Source organism: Bos taurus, chromosome 12 (genome assembly GCF_002263795.3).
Source record: "Bos taurus isolate L1 Dominette 01449 registration number 42190680 breed Hereford chromosome 12, ARS-UCD2.0, whole genome shotgun sequence".
Classification (NCBI taxonomy): Eukaryota; Metazoa; Chordata; class Mammalia; order Artiodactyla; family Bovidae; genus Bos; species Bos taurus.
The window spans coordinates 10,904,323-10,916,381 of NC_037339.1; the positions used below are offsets into that span (position 1 = coordinate 10,904,323).

The 12,059-nt window shown below is 54.2% G+C and overlaps 1 protein-coding gene across 2 annotated transcripts; it reads left to right on the forward strand.

Annotated features, from left to right (window-relative positions):
• Nucleotides 1-4,264: 4,264 nt before the first annotated feature.
• PCDH8 (protocadherin 8) lies at nt 4,265-10,007 on the forward strand. 2 transcript variants are annotated; one of them, XM_005213615.5, is made up of 3 exons: nt 4,265-7,883; nt 8,371-8,578; nt 9,040-10,007. In XM_005213615.5, exons 1-3 carry the CDS (start codon nt 5,550-5,552, stop codon nt 9,414-9,416), a joined length of 2,919 nt encoding a protein of 972 aa, XP_005213672.1. In that variant the 5' UTR covers nt 4,265-5,549; the 3' UTR covers nt 9,417-10,007. The 2 variants fall into 2 exon arrangements, with proteins under 2 accessions (XP_005213672.1, NP_001179277.2); NM_001192348.3 differs by having other exon boundaries at nt 5,550-8,177.
• The last annotated feature ends 2,052 nt before the right edge of the window (nt 10,008-12,059 follow it).

Sequence of the window (12,059 nt, forward strand, 5' to 3'; positions counted from 1 at the left end):
CCTTTAGAGAGGTTTTTCAGGTCAAATGAGGTCATAAGGGAGGGTCCTAATCCTATATGACAGGTGTCACCTGTAAGAAGAGGAAGAGATACCAAGCAAGTGCACACTGAGAAAAGACCCGGTGAGGCTCCGCAAGCGAGGAGAGAGGCCTCAGGAGGAAGCAGTCCCACCTGCACCTTGATCTTGGCCTTCCAGCTTCCGAAACTGTTAGGAAATAAATCTCTGTTGTTTAAGCCGTGCAGCCTATGACATCTGTTAGGGCAGCCCTAGGAGACTAACAGAAGGGAACCACAGGATCAGACATCTTATCAGCTCCACGTGAGGTCACCTCATGCTTCTGGGCATCCTAGGAGGGGCAGTCCTTTGGAATATTCCTGCCCCCCTCCCCAAATTATGGGTCACTGTCCATTAAATATTTGTACCTGTAAGTGGTTTCAGTGATGATACAAAGTTTCTGTGGAAATCTGCAATGAAAAGTTTACAAAAAACTCCTTTTTTGCCACCATCTGGTCTCTTAAATCAGAGAATAAGGTACCAAAAGATTTTGAAATGACATGAGGGCTCAAAAGTTACTTGAAGCCTCAGTGGCCATCTTTTTCCTTCTGGGGGATCTGTACACCTACTACTATGTCTACTATTAGTTCCAGAAAGGGGTCCGGGGTCGGGGACAAGAAACCAAGGCAATGTAAATAGGAAATGGGGGAGGTTTTATTTTTCTCTATTTTCTGAACAAATCCTTCACCTATAAGAGACTTAAGATTATATGGCCTATGATTTTTCTTCCCTTTTGCTTTAAAAAGAGATAATAACTAACATCATCAGGGTTTCCTAAGCACCTGATACGATATTATCTTATATAGTCCTTAAGACAATCTTGAAAGTGAAAGTGAAGTTGCTCAGTCGTGTCCGATTCTTTGCCACCCCGTGGACTGTAGCCCACCAGGCTCCTCTGTCCATGCGATTCTCCAGGCAAGAACACTAGAGTGGGTTGCCATTTCCTTCTCCAGGGGATCTTCCCAACCCAGGGATCGAACCCTGGTCTCCTGCATTGCAGGCAGATGGTTTATCCTCTGAGCCACCAGGGAAGCCCCGAGACAGTCTTACAAGATACTGTTATTATCCCCATTTTGCAGATGAAGCAAGTAAGATACAGAAAGATCAACTAACTTGCCCAGAGCCACACAGCAAATCAATAGTAATGTTCATATTCAAACCTAAGCAGGATGATTGCAGAGCCTGCAGTCAGCAGCCATGTTTTGTTTCTTTTCAGGTTAAGTGGGTATCCCAGAGTATCCTAACACAGAGAACACACAAAAGGATGGGTGGCCCAGGACCTGGGAATGGTCTAGGGTTTGTGAGCATCTGACGCTGGGATCAATCCAAAATCAAAGTTTAAACACCACTTACCTTCACCCCCACACTGTCTCATTATCTGACTGCTAAGTTTCAACCAGGTCTGTGGAGTGTGTTGCTCTGCGGTTTGGTATAAATATTGAAATTCACTATGCCAGTTTTGACAGACCAACAAATGTCGGGGGGTGGGGGGAAGCTTTCTTTAAAATACAAAGTAAGCAGTCGAAGGAAAGAGCTGGTTGCATTTCTAGAAAGCAAACCCCAGTAAAACCCAGCGACTAATTCTAAGAGGTGTCTACAAAGTGTGCTTTAGTTACAAGAATGAATTGGATGCCTCTGAAGAGCTGCCTCTGTTCTCTGTTTGGACAAACACTTTCTGCCAACTTCCCTAGAAGCTTTATCTGATAGAGTGAGCCTGTTGGAAAAAGAAACGGTGGGCTCTGGCTTTTTTCTTTTTAAGTTAAAAGGTTAAAAAATAACCCCTGTCTCCATCCATCCTTAGAATTACACTTTCCTGCAAAGTTCTTTTCCTGGTAGATATAATCCTAATTAAAAATAAATTACATGCTGTATAGAATTTGAAAGGGAAAAGATAATCCTATTACGTATGAGAGTATATCCCGATTTTCTTTCCCGCTAAACTGTAGGAGATATCAGATCTGGCTGCACCCCCTATTGTCGCGGCTTTGAAAACTTTCCTGGAGCCTTAATCCGTCACGTGACGCCCGTGTCAATCTCGGGGTCTGCACGCGAGTTTCACAAAGCGGGCATTAGGCTGGGTCCCGGGGGCGCAGCTCGGCGGGGCCCGCAATATTTGCATGTCGAGAAAACGCCGGCCATTGTGGGGTCGCGTTTGTTCTCAGGATTGCAAGAGACAGTTGCCGGCTAAATTGCTAAAAGCAGGGGCTCCTTTCAGCCAGTCCCGGCCTTTGGTATGAAAACAAGCGGATTGGAGAGGCTTTGTGGGCCGGTCGGCGCCCGGGGAGGGCGAGAGGCCGCCCCTCCGCCTCCGCCTCCAGCCCCACCTCCCAGGACATTTTGCTTCCCGGGGGAGGTGCGGTAGGCGCTGATGCGCTGTTTTAAATCGTATTTCCATAATCTGGAGGCTGCAGGCGGAGGGTCTCATTCTGCTCGCGTGCCTTCACACCCCCACGGCCGGCTCGGAAAGGCCTCCGCGCGCCCGCCGCGGCAGCTGCTCGCCGCCCTGCTCCCGGGCTCCCGACTCCAGGCTCCGCTCTCCCCGGTGTCGCGGCGATCGAGACCCCTTCCGAGCCGCGAAGAAACCGGCTGCGGATGAGATGCTTTTGGCTCCTATCGTCTCCATACCCCTCCTCCCACCCCTTGGCTTTTCCTTCTTCTCCCTCGTCCCCGACCCCACCACCTGCACGCCCTTGTTTATTTCAGTCTTCAGAAGGAACATGATGATGTGCAAGCGCTTTGACTAAAAATATTGGGGAGTTCCCATTCTCCAGCCAAGCCCCAGACCCAAATTTAAACAGCGAGCCCTGGGTTCCCGCAGTTCAGCCCTGTACCGAGAGGTGCTGGGGGCTAAGCGGGGCGCGGGCGTGGGGTGCGGCTCCCAGCCACTGGCGGCCGGGCTCTGGGCAAGTGTCTACTCACGGGAACCGCTGGAGAGATCTTTTCTCCACGACTCGGGCCCCAATGCCTCTCCATCCGCCACCCCCCCCTCACCCCCCTCCCCCTGTTCCTGGCTCTGCCGCCCCGCAGCAGCCCGGGGTGGATCGGAACTCTCCGAGTTACGCGGGGAGAGGCCGCTGTCCTGCCGCCGAGTTCTGAATCTGCTCGCTTGGCGTCCGTGCCGGCCGGGAAGGGGGCGAGGAGCAAGCGCGAGATCCCGGGAGTGCCAGAGGTCACCAGCAGGCTCGCAGGCCGGGGTGGGAGCCCTGCGGGCTCGGGGAGAAGCCGGGAAGGGGTTTTAGTGTGCATCCTCTCCGAGAAATCTCTCCAGGGCCGGAGCAGAGAGAGAGAGCGCGAGCAAGCTACCAACTGGCAGTGGAAAGGGGAAAAATGCAAGAGAAAGCTGGAAATCGGGCTCCGGTAGGGGGCGTCGCGCTTTCCGCGTCCCTGCACGGCTGCGTCGCCGATGCATGCTAAAACCTCTTCGCTTTTGGCGTTCCTATGCCAGCAGAACGGGGCAGCTGGGGAAGGGAATCGAGAGGCACGATCGCTCTGCACGGTCCAGCGCACAGGGCACCCTCACCTAAGTCTCAAGAGCTTTTACGAGGCTGGGGGCTGCATTTTTTTGCTCTCTGGCAACTCCAGAGCCCCGCCCCCGTCACCCTCACTGCCCACCGAGCTCCTCGGTCTCCCTGCTCTGGGAAGACTCCTGTATCTCTTCTGAAAAGACCCCAGATACATCCCCTCGGGTTTAGGGGGAAGGAAAACACAGATAGGATGTCAGCAGGACTATAATCAGGATTCAGAAGAACGTTTACAAACTCCAGTCTGCTTATCAAGTCTTTCGCCTTGGAAAAAATAGAGAAAGAAAACTCCCTGTGGGTGACTTTTGTTTTTAACCTCTTGTCCTTCGTGTGTATTTGCACACCCTGCTCAATATATCTCTTCAATAAGCATCAGTAAGAATCTGTCTTGTGGGTGACTGAAGGCCCATCTCGCAGATCTTCGGGGGTGCTGAGGGTGGGGGGATACCTGCGGGTGCAGCGTACGCCTGGGGCCAGGCGGGGGGCGGGGGGAGGGGGGCGGACCGCCCAGCCCAGAGCTGGCAAAGCCAAAGCTCCACACTTTCACAGGCAGATGGTTAAGTTTCCCCCAGGTTCGTGCCAGGTTTCAGCGTCCTGCTGTGATTTTGTTCTTCTGGAACGGGATGAGTATTGCTTCCCAGAGTGGCCCTATTAGAACAGAAAGAAAATCCTCTAAATAGGCGGAACAAGGCATCAGGAGGGAGAGTTCTCTAAATGCTCTTTAATACGAGCTGGGTATTGTGTGGAATTCAGCGCCCATCACCGTTTAGCAGGAGAGTTATGGCAGTGATTGGGGATGAATAGAGGAACATAATGGATACATGTGGCGTTTGCTCATTATATTCAAGTTAGCCCAACTCCGCTGTGGAAACTGTTCAACTTTCTCTCCCCTTAGCTTGTCACAGTTAAATAATACAGACATTGGGGCCTCCAATGGGATCGCCTGCCACGCCATTCTATTTCCACTACTAACGAGGGCTTCATAAGCCTTTGATACAGTCTGATCTTTGAAACCTTTCCAAATCTCCTGAAGCTTATGCTAAATCCTATTTGGAACTTTTTTTTTTTTTCCTTGCCTGCTAGCGCCCAGGGCTTAAGAAAGCCATTTGGACAGTGACATGCATACTAACACGTCTCAGAGCTCTTTTCTGAAAAGGAAGGGGCAGCTCCGATCACCGGGGCTCACACGAGCAAAACACAATTGCGTACACAAATTTGAATAAAATCAATTTCCCCTTATTCTTCGAGCTCCTCAATCTAGAGGCTATTTCCGAGCGCCGTGGGAAGTTGGGAAAGAAGGCGAACTGAGCCTCAGACAGCAGAGCAAGTCTGAAGAGAGAGGGGGGGCCGCGAACGATTTCAAACCCTCTGGGGTGAAAAAAAAAAATACAGAGTGGGTGTGGGGTCTCAAGCCACGAGGGCGAAATCCCAGTGAGATTGCTGTCGGTTCAAACGGCCGGTACAGGAGGGGCACAACTAACAAAACCATCCGCTCCTGTAACGCCGGCGACCTGTGCCAACTCCTCTGCACGCAGAGCGCTGACAGGAGATGAAAAAAGCCAAAGGAGTTAAAGAAACAAAGGAAAAGATTCTCTATTTTCCCTTTCTTGTTTTCCCCTCTAAGCCCCTCCACGGTAAAGGGATCGTCAGGGGCTGGCGTAGCGGCGGCGCTAGAGCCAGGCCGCCATTGGCTGCCCAGCTCGGGTGATTTGCATTTCGGCGGCTATAAAAACGGAGGCGGCTCACAGCCGCGCAGCTCCAGCCCGAAGAGGGAAGGGGAAGGTGCTGAGTGTGGGCGGGATCCACGCGTCCTCCGAGCCCGCCGGAGCCTCTGAGCTGCAGCCTGCAGACTTCTCCTGCACACGGCTCGCAAAAAAAGCGTGCACTCGGGAGCCTGGGACTCACGCCAAGACCTGCAAACCACAGAGGAAATCGCTCGCTCAGCGTTTTGGAATAGCGCTTGGGGCTGGCGGCATGAGTCCAGCCAGGCGCGGGGGCAGCCCCTGCCTTTTCCCCTTGCAGCTCTTCAGCCTCTGCTGGGTGCTCTCGGTGGCCCAGAGCAAGACTGTGAGATACAGCACCTTCGAGGAGGATGCCCCCGGCACGGTCATCGGGACCCTGGCCGAAGACCTGCATATGAAAGTGTCCGGAGACACAAGCTTCCGCCTGATGAAGCAGTTCAACAGCTCGCTGATCCGAGTGCGTGAGGGCGACGGGCAGCTGACCGTCGGGGACGCGGGCCTGGACCGAGAGCGGCTGTGCGGCCAGGCCCCTCAGTGCGTGCTGGCCTTCGACGTGGTCAGCTTCTCCCAGGAGCAGTTCCGGCTGGTGCACGTGGAGGTGTCGGTGAGGGACATCAACGACCATGCTCCGCGCTTCCCCCGGGCCCAGATTCCCGTGGAGGTGTCCGAGGGCGCGGCTGTGGGCACGCGCATCCCCCTGGAGGTGCCCGTGGACGAGGACGTGGGCGCCAATGGGCTGCAAAGCGTGCGCCTGGCAGAGCCCCACAGCCCCTTCCGCGTGGAGCTGCAGACGCGCGCGGACGGTGCCCAGTGCGCCGACTTGGTGCTGCTGCAGGAGCTGGACCGCGAGAGCCAGGCCACCTACAGCCTGGGGCTGGTGGCCCAGGACGGCGGCCGCCCGCCGCGCTCCGCCACGGCAGCCCTCAGCGTGCGCGTGCTGGACGCCAACGACCACAGCCCGGCCTTCCCGCAGGGTGCCGTGGCGGAAGTGGAGCTGGCTGAGGACGCGCCCGTGGGCTCGCTCCTGCTAGACCTGGACGCGGCGGACCCCGACGAGGGCCCCAACGGCGACGTGGTGTTCGCCTTCGGGGCCCGCACCCCGCCCGAGGCGCGCCGCCTCTTCCGCCTGGACCCGCGCTCCGGCCGCCTCACCCTGGCGGGGCCCGTGGACTACGAGCGCCAGGACACTTACGAACTGGACGTGCGGGCGCAGGACCGCGGCCCCGGGCCCCGCGCCGCCACCTGCAAGGTCATCGTGCGCCTCCGCGACGTCAATGACAACGCTCCGGACATCTCCATCACCCCGCTGGCCGCCCCGGGCGCGCCTGCTGCCTCGCCCTTCCCCGCCGCCGCCGCCGCTCTTGGGGGAGCGGAGGCCACCTCGTCGACCGGGCCTGGGACGCCGGAGGCGGGCGCCGTCTCGCTGGTGCCGGAGGGGGCGGCTCGCGAGAGCCTGGTGGCGCTGGTCAGCACCTCGGACAGGGACTCGGGTGCCAATGGGCAGGTGCGTTGCGCCCTCTACGGGCACGAGCACTTCCGGCTGCAGCCTGCCTACGCGGGCAGCTACCTGGTGGTGACCGCGGCGTCCCTGGACCGCGAGCGCATCTCCGAGTACAACCTGACGCTGGTGGCCGAGGACCGCGGCGCTCCCCCGCTGCGCACAGTGCGGCCCTACACGGTGCGCGTGGGCGACGAGAACGACAACGCGCCGCTCTTCACACGGCCAGTCTATGAGGTGTCAGTGCGCGAGAACAACCCGCCGGGGGCTTACTTGGCCACGGTGGCCGCCAGGGACCCGGACCTGGGCCGCAACGGCCAGGTCACCTACCGGCTGCTGGAGGCCGAGGTGGGCCGGGCTGGGGGCGCCGTGTCCACCTACGTCTCCGTGGACCCAGCGACAGGGGCCATCTACGCGCTGCGCAGCTTCGACTACGAGACGCTTCGCCAGCTCGACGTGCGCATCCAGGCGAGCGACGGGGGCTCCCCTCAGCTCTCCAGCAGTGCCCTGGTGCAAGTGCGGGTGCTTGACCAGAACGACCACGCCCCGATCCTGGTGCACCCGGCGCCCGCCAACGGTTCCCTGGAAGTGGCGGTCCCCGGGCGCACAGCGAAGGACACGGCGGTGGCGCGCGTGCAGGCCCGGGACGCAGACGAGGGTGCCAACGGGGAGCTGGCCTTCGACCTGCTGCAGCAGGAGCCGCGAGAAGCCTTCGCCATCGGCCGCCGCACCGGGGAGATCGTGCTCACCGGCGACCTCTCGCAGGAGCCGCCCGGCCGAGTCTTCCGGGCGCTGCTAGTCATATCCGACGGCGGCCGCCCCCCGCTCTCCACCACCGCCACCGTCAGCTTCGTGGTGACGGCGGGCGGCGGACGCGGGCTGGCGTCGCCGGCAGGCGCGGGGAACCCGGAGCGCTCTCGCCCGCCCGGCTCGCGGCTCGCGACGTCGGGGCCGGCGCTGCAGTGGGACACGCCGCTGATCATCATCATCGTGCTGGCCGGGAGCTGCACGCTGCTGCTGGCCGCCATCATCGCCATCGCCACCACCTGCAACCGCCGCAAGAAGGAGGTGCGCAAAGGGGGGCCCCGCCGGGAAGAGCGGCCCGGGGCGGCGGGCGGCGTAGCCTCGGCTCCCGGCTCCCCGGAGGAGGCCGCCCGGGGAGCCGGGCCCAGGCCCAACATGTTCGACGTGCTCACCTTCCCTGGCAGCGGCAAAGCGCCCTTTGGCAGCCCCGCGGCCGACGCGCCCCCGCCCGCGGTCGCCGCCGCGGCCGAAGTGCCGGGCTCGGAGGGCGGCGGTGCCACCGGGGAAAGCGCCTGTCACTTCGAGGGGCAGCAGCGGCTCCGCGGCGCGCACGCCGAGGTGAGGCCTTCCTTCGGCCGGGCGCCGCGCTCGGTGCTCCGCGGACAGGCTGGGGGAAGGGACTGGAGGGGCCTGGGGGTGCGTGCGCGGGAGACGCCTAACCTGTCCCACTTGTGTTTTTTGTTTTGTTTTGTTTCGTTTTGTTTTCTGTCCAACCCTCACCCGTGCTTGCTGTCGGCATCCCTGGCTGCAGCCCTACGGCGCCTCCCCCGGCTTCGGCAAGGAGCCGGCGCCCCCTGTGGCTGTCTGGAAGGGACATTCCTTCAACACCATCTCCGGCCGGGAAGCGGAGAAGTTCAGCGGCAAAGACAGCGGCAAAGGGGACAGTGATTTCAACGACAGCGATTCCGACATCAGCGGGGACGCTCTGAAGAAGGACCTCATCAACCACATGCAGAGCGGTGAGGGCTCCTCCTTCACGCCGGGTTCAGTGCCCCCCTCCCCCCGCCCCGCCCCACCCTTGCTTTTCGCCGGGGTCTCTCTTCTGCATTTCGGTTCCCAGACCCCCGATCCCCCGTCCCCGCATTTTTCTGTCCTTGAGTTCCGGTCTCCAGCCTGCCTCAAACGGCGAATACCAAAATGCCACGTTGAGACAGCGCCACCGCCTAAATAAACCCCTCATCCTATTAGGTTATTAGCTGAGAAGGGGGATTCTTTTATTTATTTATTTATTGCTTCCCTAAAGCGTAGGTAGGTTCGTATTAAGGTGGCCTTACAGGAAACAGGGCTCATTTCAGATCTAGAACCAGGGCGTTTATTTTCTTACACGCTTCCCTTCTCAGCCGCCCTGCCCCTGACTGTTCCTGTAACCTCAGTAACCATCGTGCTTGTGTTTCTCCCTTGTGTTTCTCTTTTCTGTTAGGCTTGTGGGCCTGCACCGCGGAGTGTAAGATCCTGGGCCACTCTGACCGCTGCTGGAGCCCCTCCTGCGCTGGAGGGCCCAGCACACACGCCTCGACTCACCCCCCAGCCCAGATGTCAACCTTCTGTAAGAGCACGTCCCTGCCCCGGGATCCTCTGCGCAGAGACAGTTACTACCAGGCCCAGCTGCCCAAGACCGTGGGGCTGCAGAGCGTCTACGAGAAGGTGCTGCACAGAGACTATGACAGGACAGCCACTCTGCTATCCCCGCCTCGGCCAGGGAGGCTCCCAGACTTGCAGGAGATCGGGGTGCCCTTGTATCCGTCCCCCCCTGGCAGGTACCTGTCCCCAAAGAAGGAAGCCAATGAAAATGTGTAAACCCATGCTGCATGTTGTCACTCATACACAGGTCACTCCAGAGATGTCCTAAGTTATTGACCGGTTTCAGTGTTGTATATAGAAATATGCAAGATGTGCCTTAAAATGAAGTTGTTGGAAGCTATTTCCAATCACATTGGTACTGTTTGGTATTTGCAAACAAAAATGTAGTTAATGTAATTTTTATGAAATGTGTGCAGTATTTAATTTTTTCTTATCATGCTATTGACTTTCATTTCCCTTGCGGCTTGCCATTTTCTTAGTGTTTTTAACCTGTACATGGTGTAATGTAATGTTTGTATATAATGAAATTTTGTTATATTTTTATATAATAAAAGCTAAAGTGGAAGTTATTGCCAAAGGAACTGTCTGTTAGACAAAAAAAAAAAAATGTTGGGATTACTTAATGGAAATTTATCTTTCACCTGAAACAACCTTGTGTTTGAGAAGTTTTGCCTGGCCAAGTATAACTTGTATATCTTGAGTCTGTGGTAGATTTCAAGTTCAATTGTTATTTAATTACATTTGGTTTTCTGTAAACCGTGTCACTTATAAGCACAGTAATAAAGGATTTGTCATGTGTTTGAAGAATCTGCTAATTGCTTTTCCTACAGTTGCCTGCAGTCAGGCTTTCACAAATAATCTGAGTAGCAGAATTAAACTTTTTTTCAAGTGCTAATTATTTGGGCATTATTAGTGTTCACAGCAACATTAAACCTGTGGGATTTCAAGTATGGCATCTCAGTCAAGTATATTGATTGCTTTTGTAAAACAAATGCCTTTCCATATACATCAGGCATGCTATAAAATTCCTGCCCTCATTTATTTACTCAACAAATGTTTATGGAGCATCTACTAAAAAGTGGAGGAAAACTGAGTTTGGACTGTTCTTTCACTAATTAAACAAACCTCTGTAAAGCTTTTACTACCTGCTGTAGCTACTAAGAACTGGGGTTTAAGATTAAGATGAGAGAGTCCCAAGAAGCTCTTAGCTTAAATATTAAGGATTTTAATATCAAAAAGAAACTCAAACTTATGGGTGAAATGATGCTTGGGATGTGTTTTAAAATATTCTAGAAGAAAGCACAAGGCTACATGAAACAAAATGGAAAACATATTGGTCATGGTCAGTGCTAGCTTGGGTTTATGTATGTGTGAGGGGAGAAACTTATACTAAACTATTTGTGTATTTGTGTTTGAAAATGTATGTAATGAAGGTTTTTAAACACACACACACACACTAAAGACTTACACCTGTCTTATACTCTGTGCATTCATTTTATTAGAAATTAATAATGAGGGCTAACATTTCCCAAATGAGCTTTTATAGGAGTGGCTGCTGCTGCTAAGTCTCTTCAGTCGTGTCCGACTCTGTGTGACCCCAAAAATGGCAGCCCACCAGGCTCCCCTGTCCCTGGGATTCTCCAGGCAAGAACACTGGAGTGGGGTGCCATCTCCTTCCCCAATGCATGAAAGGGAAAAGTGAAAGTGAAGTCGCTCAGTCGTGTCTGACTCTTTAGCAGCCCACCAGGCTCCTCCGTCCATGGGATTTTCCAGGCAAGAATACTGGAGTGGGGTGCCATTGCCTTCTCTGTTATATGAGTGGCGCTCCTTACAAAGATACTCTGCATGAATTATCTCATTTAATCCTCAAACATCCCCCATAAGATGGGAACTATCATTATTTACAAATAAGGAATCAGGGACACAATTTAGGTAAAACACCCAAAAGTCACAAAGCTAGTAAGTGGCCAGGATAAGATTTAACCAAGATTATTCAAGGCAAGAAAATAAAATGAAATAATGAATTTTTTTTTCTTTTTAACTTGAAAGAAACAAAGAGTTAAGTAGAACAGTCCCAATGCATTGCCTTTACTGCCTGATGATTGTTTAGCACTTTATATTTGTGAAGTGCCTGTGTTCCTTTATTACTAATAATAGAGAGTGAGGCGCTGTAATGAATAGTGGAGCCCTCAAAGCTGCCTGTTGAAGTCATAATTGAAACCAGTGGTGGCTCCAAGCTGAACAGCAGAGTGGGTGCTCACAAGCGCCTCACTCCCTATGGCCTGTGCAGAGTTCAGTGGTTTCTGCTGGCAGTTGAGCTGAAAATGCACCTGATGAGCTCAAACAGCCCAGACAGACCTCAGCTCCTGGAACAAAATGCTGGATGTGACCAGACCCCAGCTAGACCTCCCATTCCAACATCCAAAGCTTTCTTCTTGAGCCAGTCTCTTCAAATGCAGAGCAAAAAAATGAATAATCTCTCATTAGCAGCCTAAAAGCATCCAATCTCTGAAGGCATTTGCCAGCTCTTCTCCTTCAAAAGCAAAATAGTGTCATTGTCACCTTATTTTGTTATCTTATTTTGTGCTCTGCAAACTTGTTTCCCTGCCCCCCAGATTTCGTTTTCAAAATCTCTTTGACTTTACTGTCCTATCTTTCCCTAGAGGAATGACCATTACAAGACCTGATGTTGCTTGGAACTTGAAAAAAAAAAATTAAAACGAAATTCAGCCCTTAAAATTGTCTAAATGAAAAACAAAAAGAAAGAGAGAGAAGGGTACAAGGGTACTCATCTAAGAGTCACCAAAGGAACTTTCAGAGAAACAGGAGCTAGAGGAAAGAAGCTCTCTGTTTTTTCTT

Bases quoted from the DNA above. Each gene is read 5' to 3' on its own strand.
- PCDH8 (NM_001192348.3), top strand. From the start codon at position 5,550: ATGAGTCCAGCCAGGCGCGGGGGCAGCCCCTGCCTTTTCCCCTTGCAG. The intron at 8,178-8,370 runs GTGAGGCCTTCC...CCCTGGCTGCAG, and splicing joins TCCGCGGCGCGCACGCCGAG to CCCTACGGCGCCTCCCCCGG. The intron at 8,579-9,039 runs GTGAGGGCTCCT...CTTTTCTGTTAG, and splicing joins CATCAACCACATGCAGAGCG to GCTTGTGGGCCTGCACCGCG.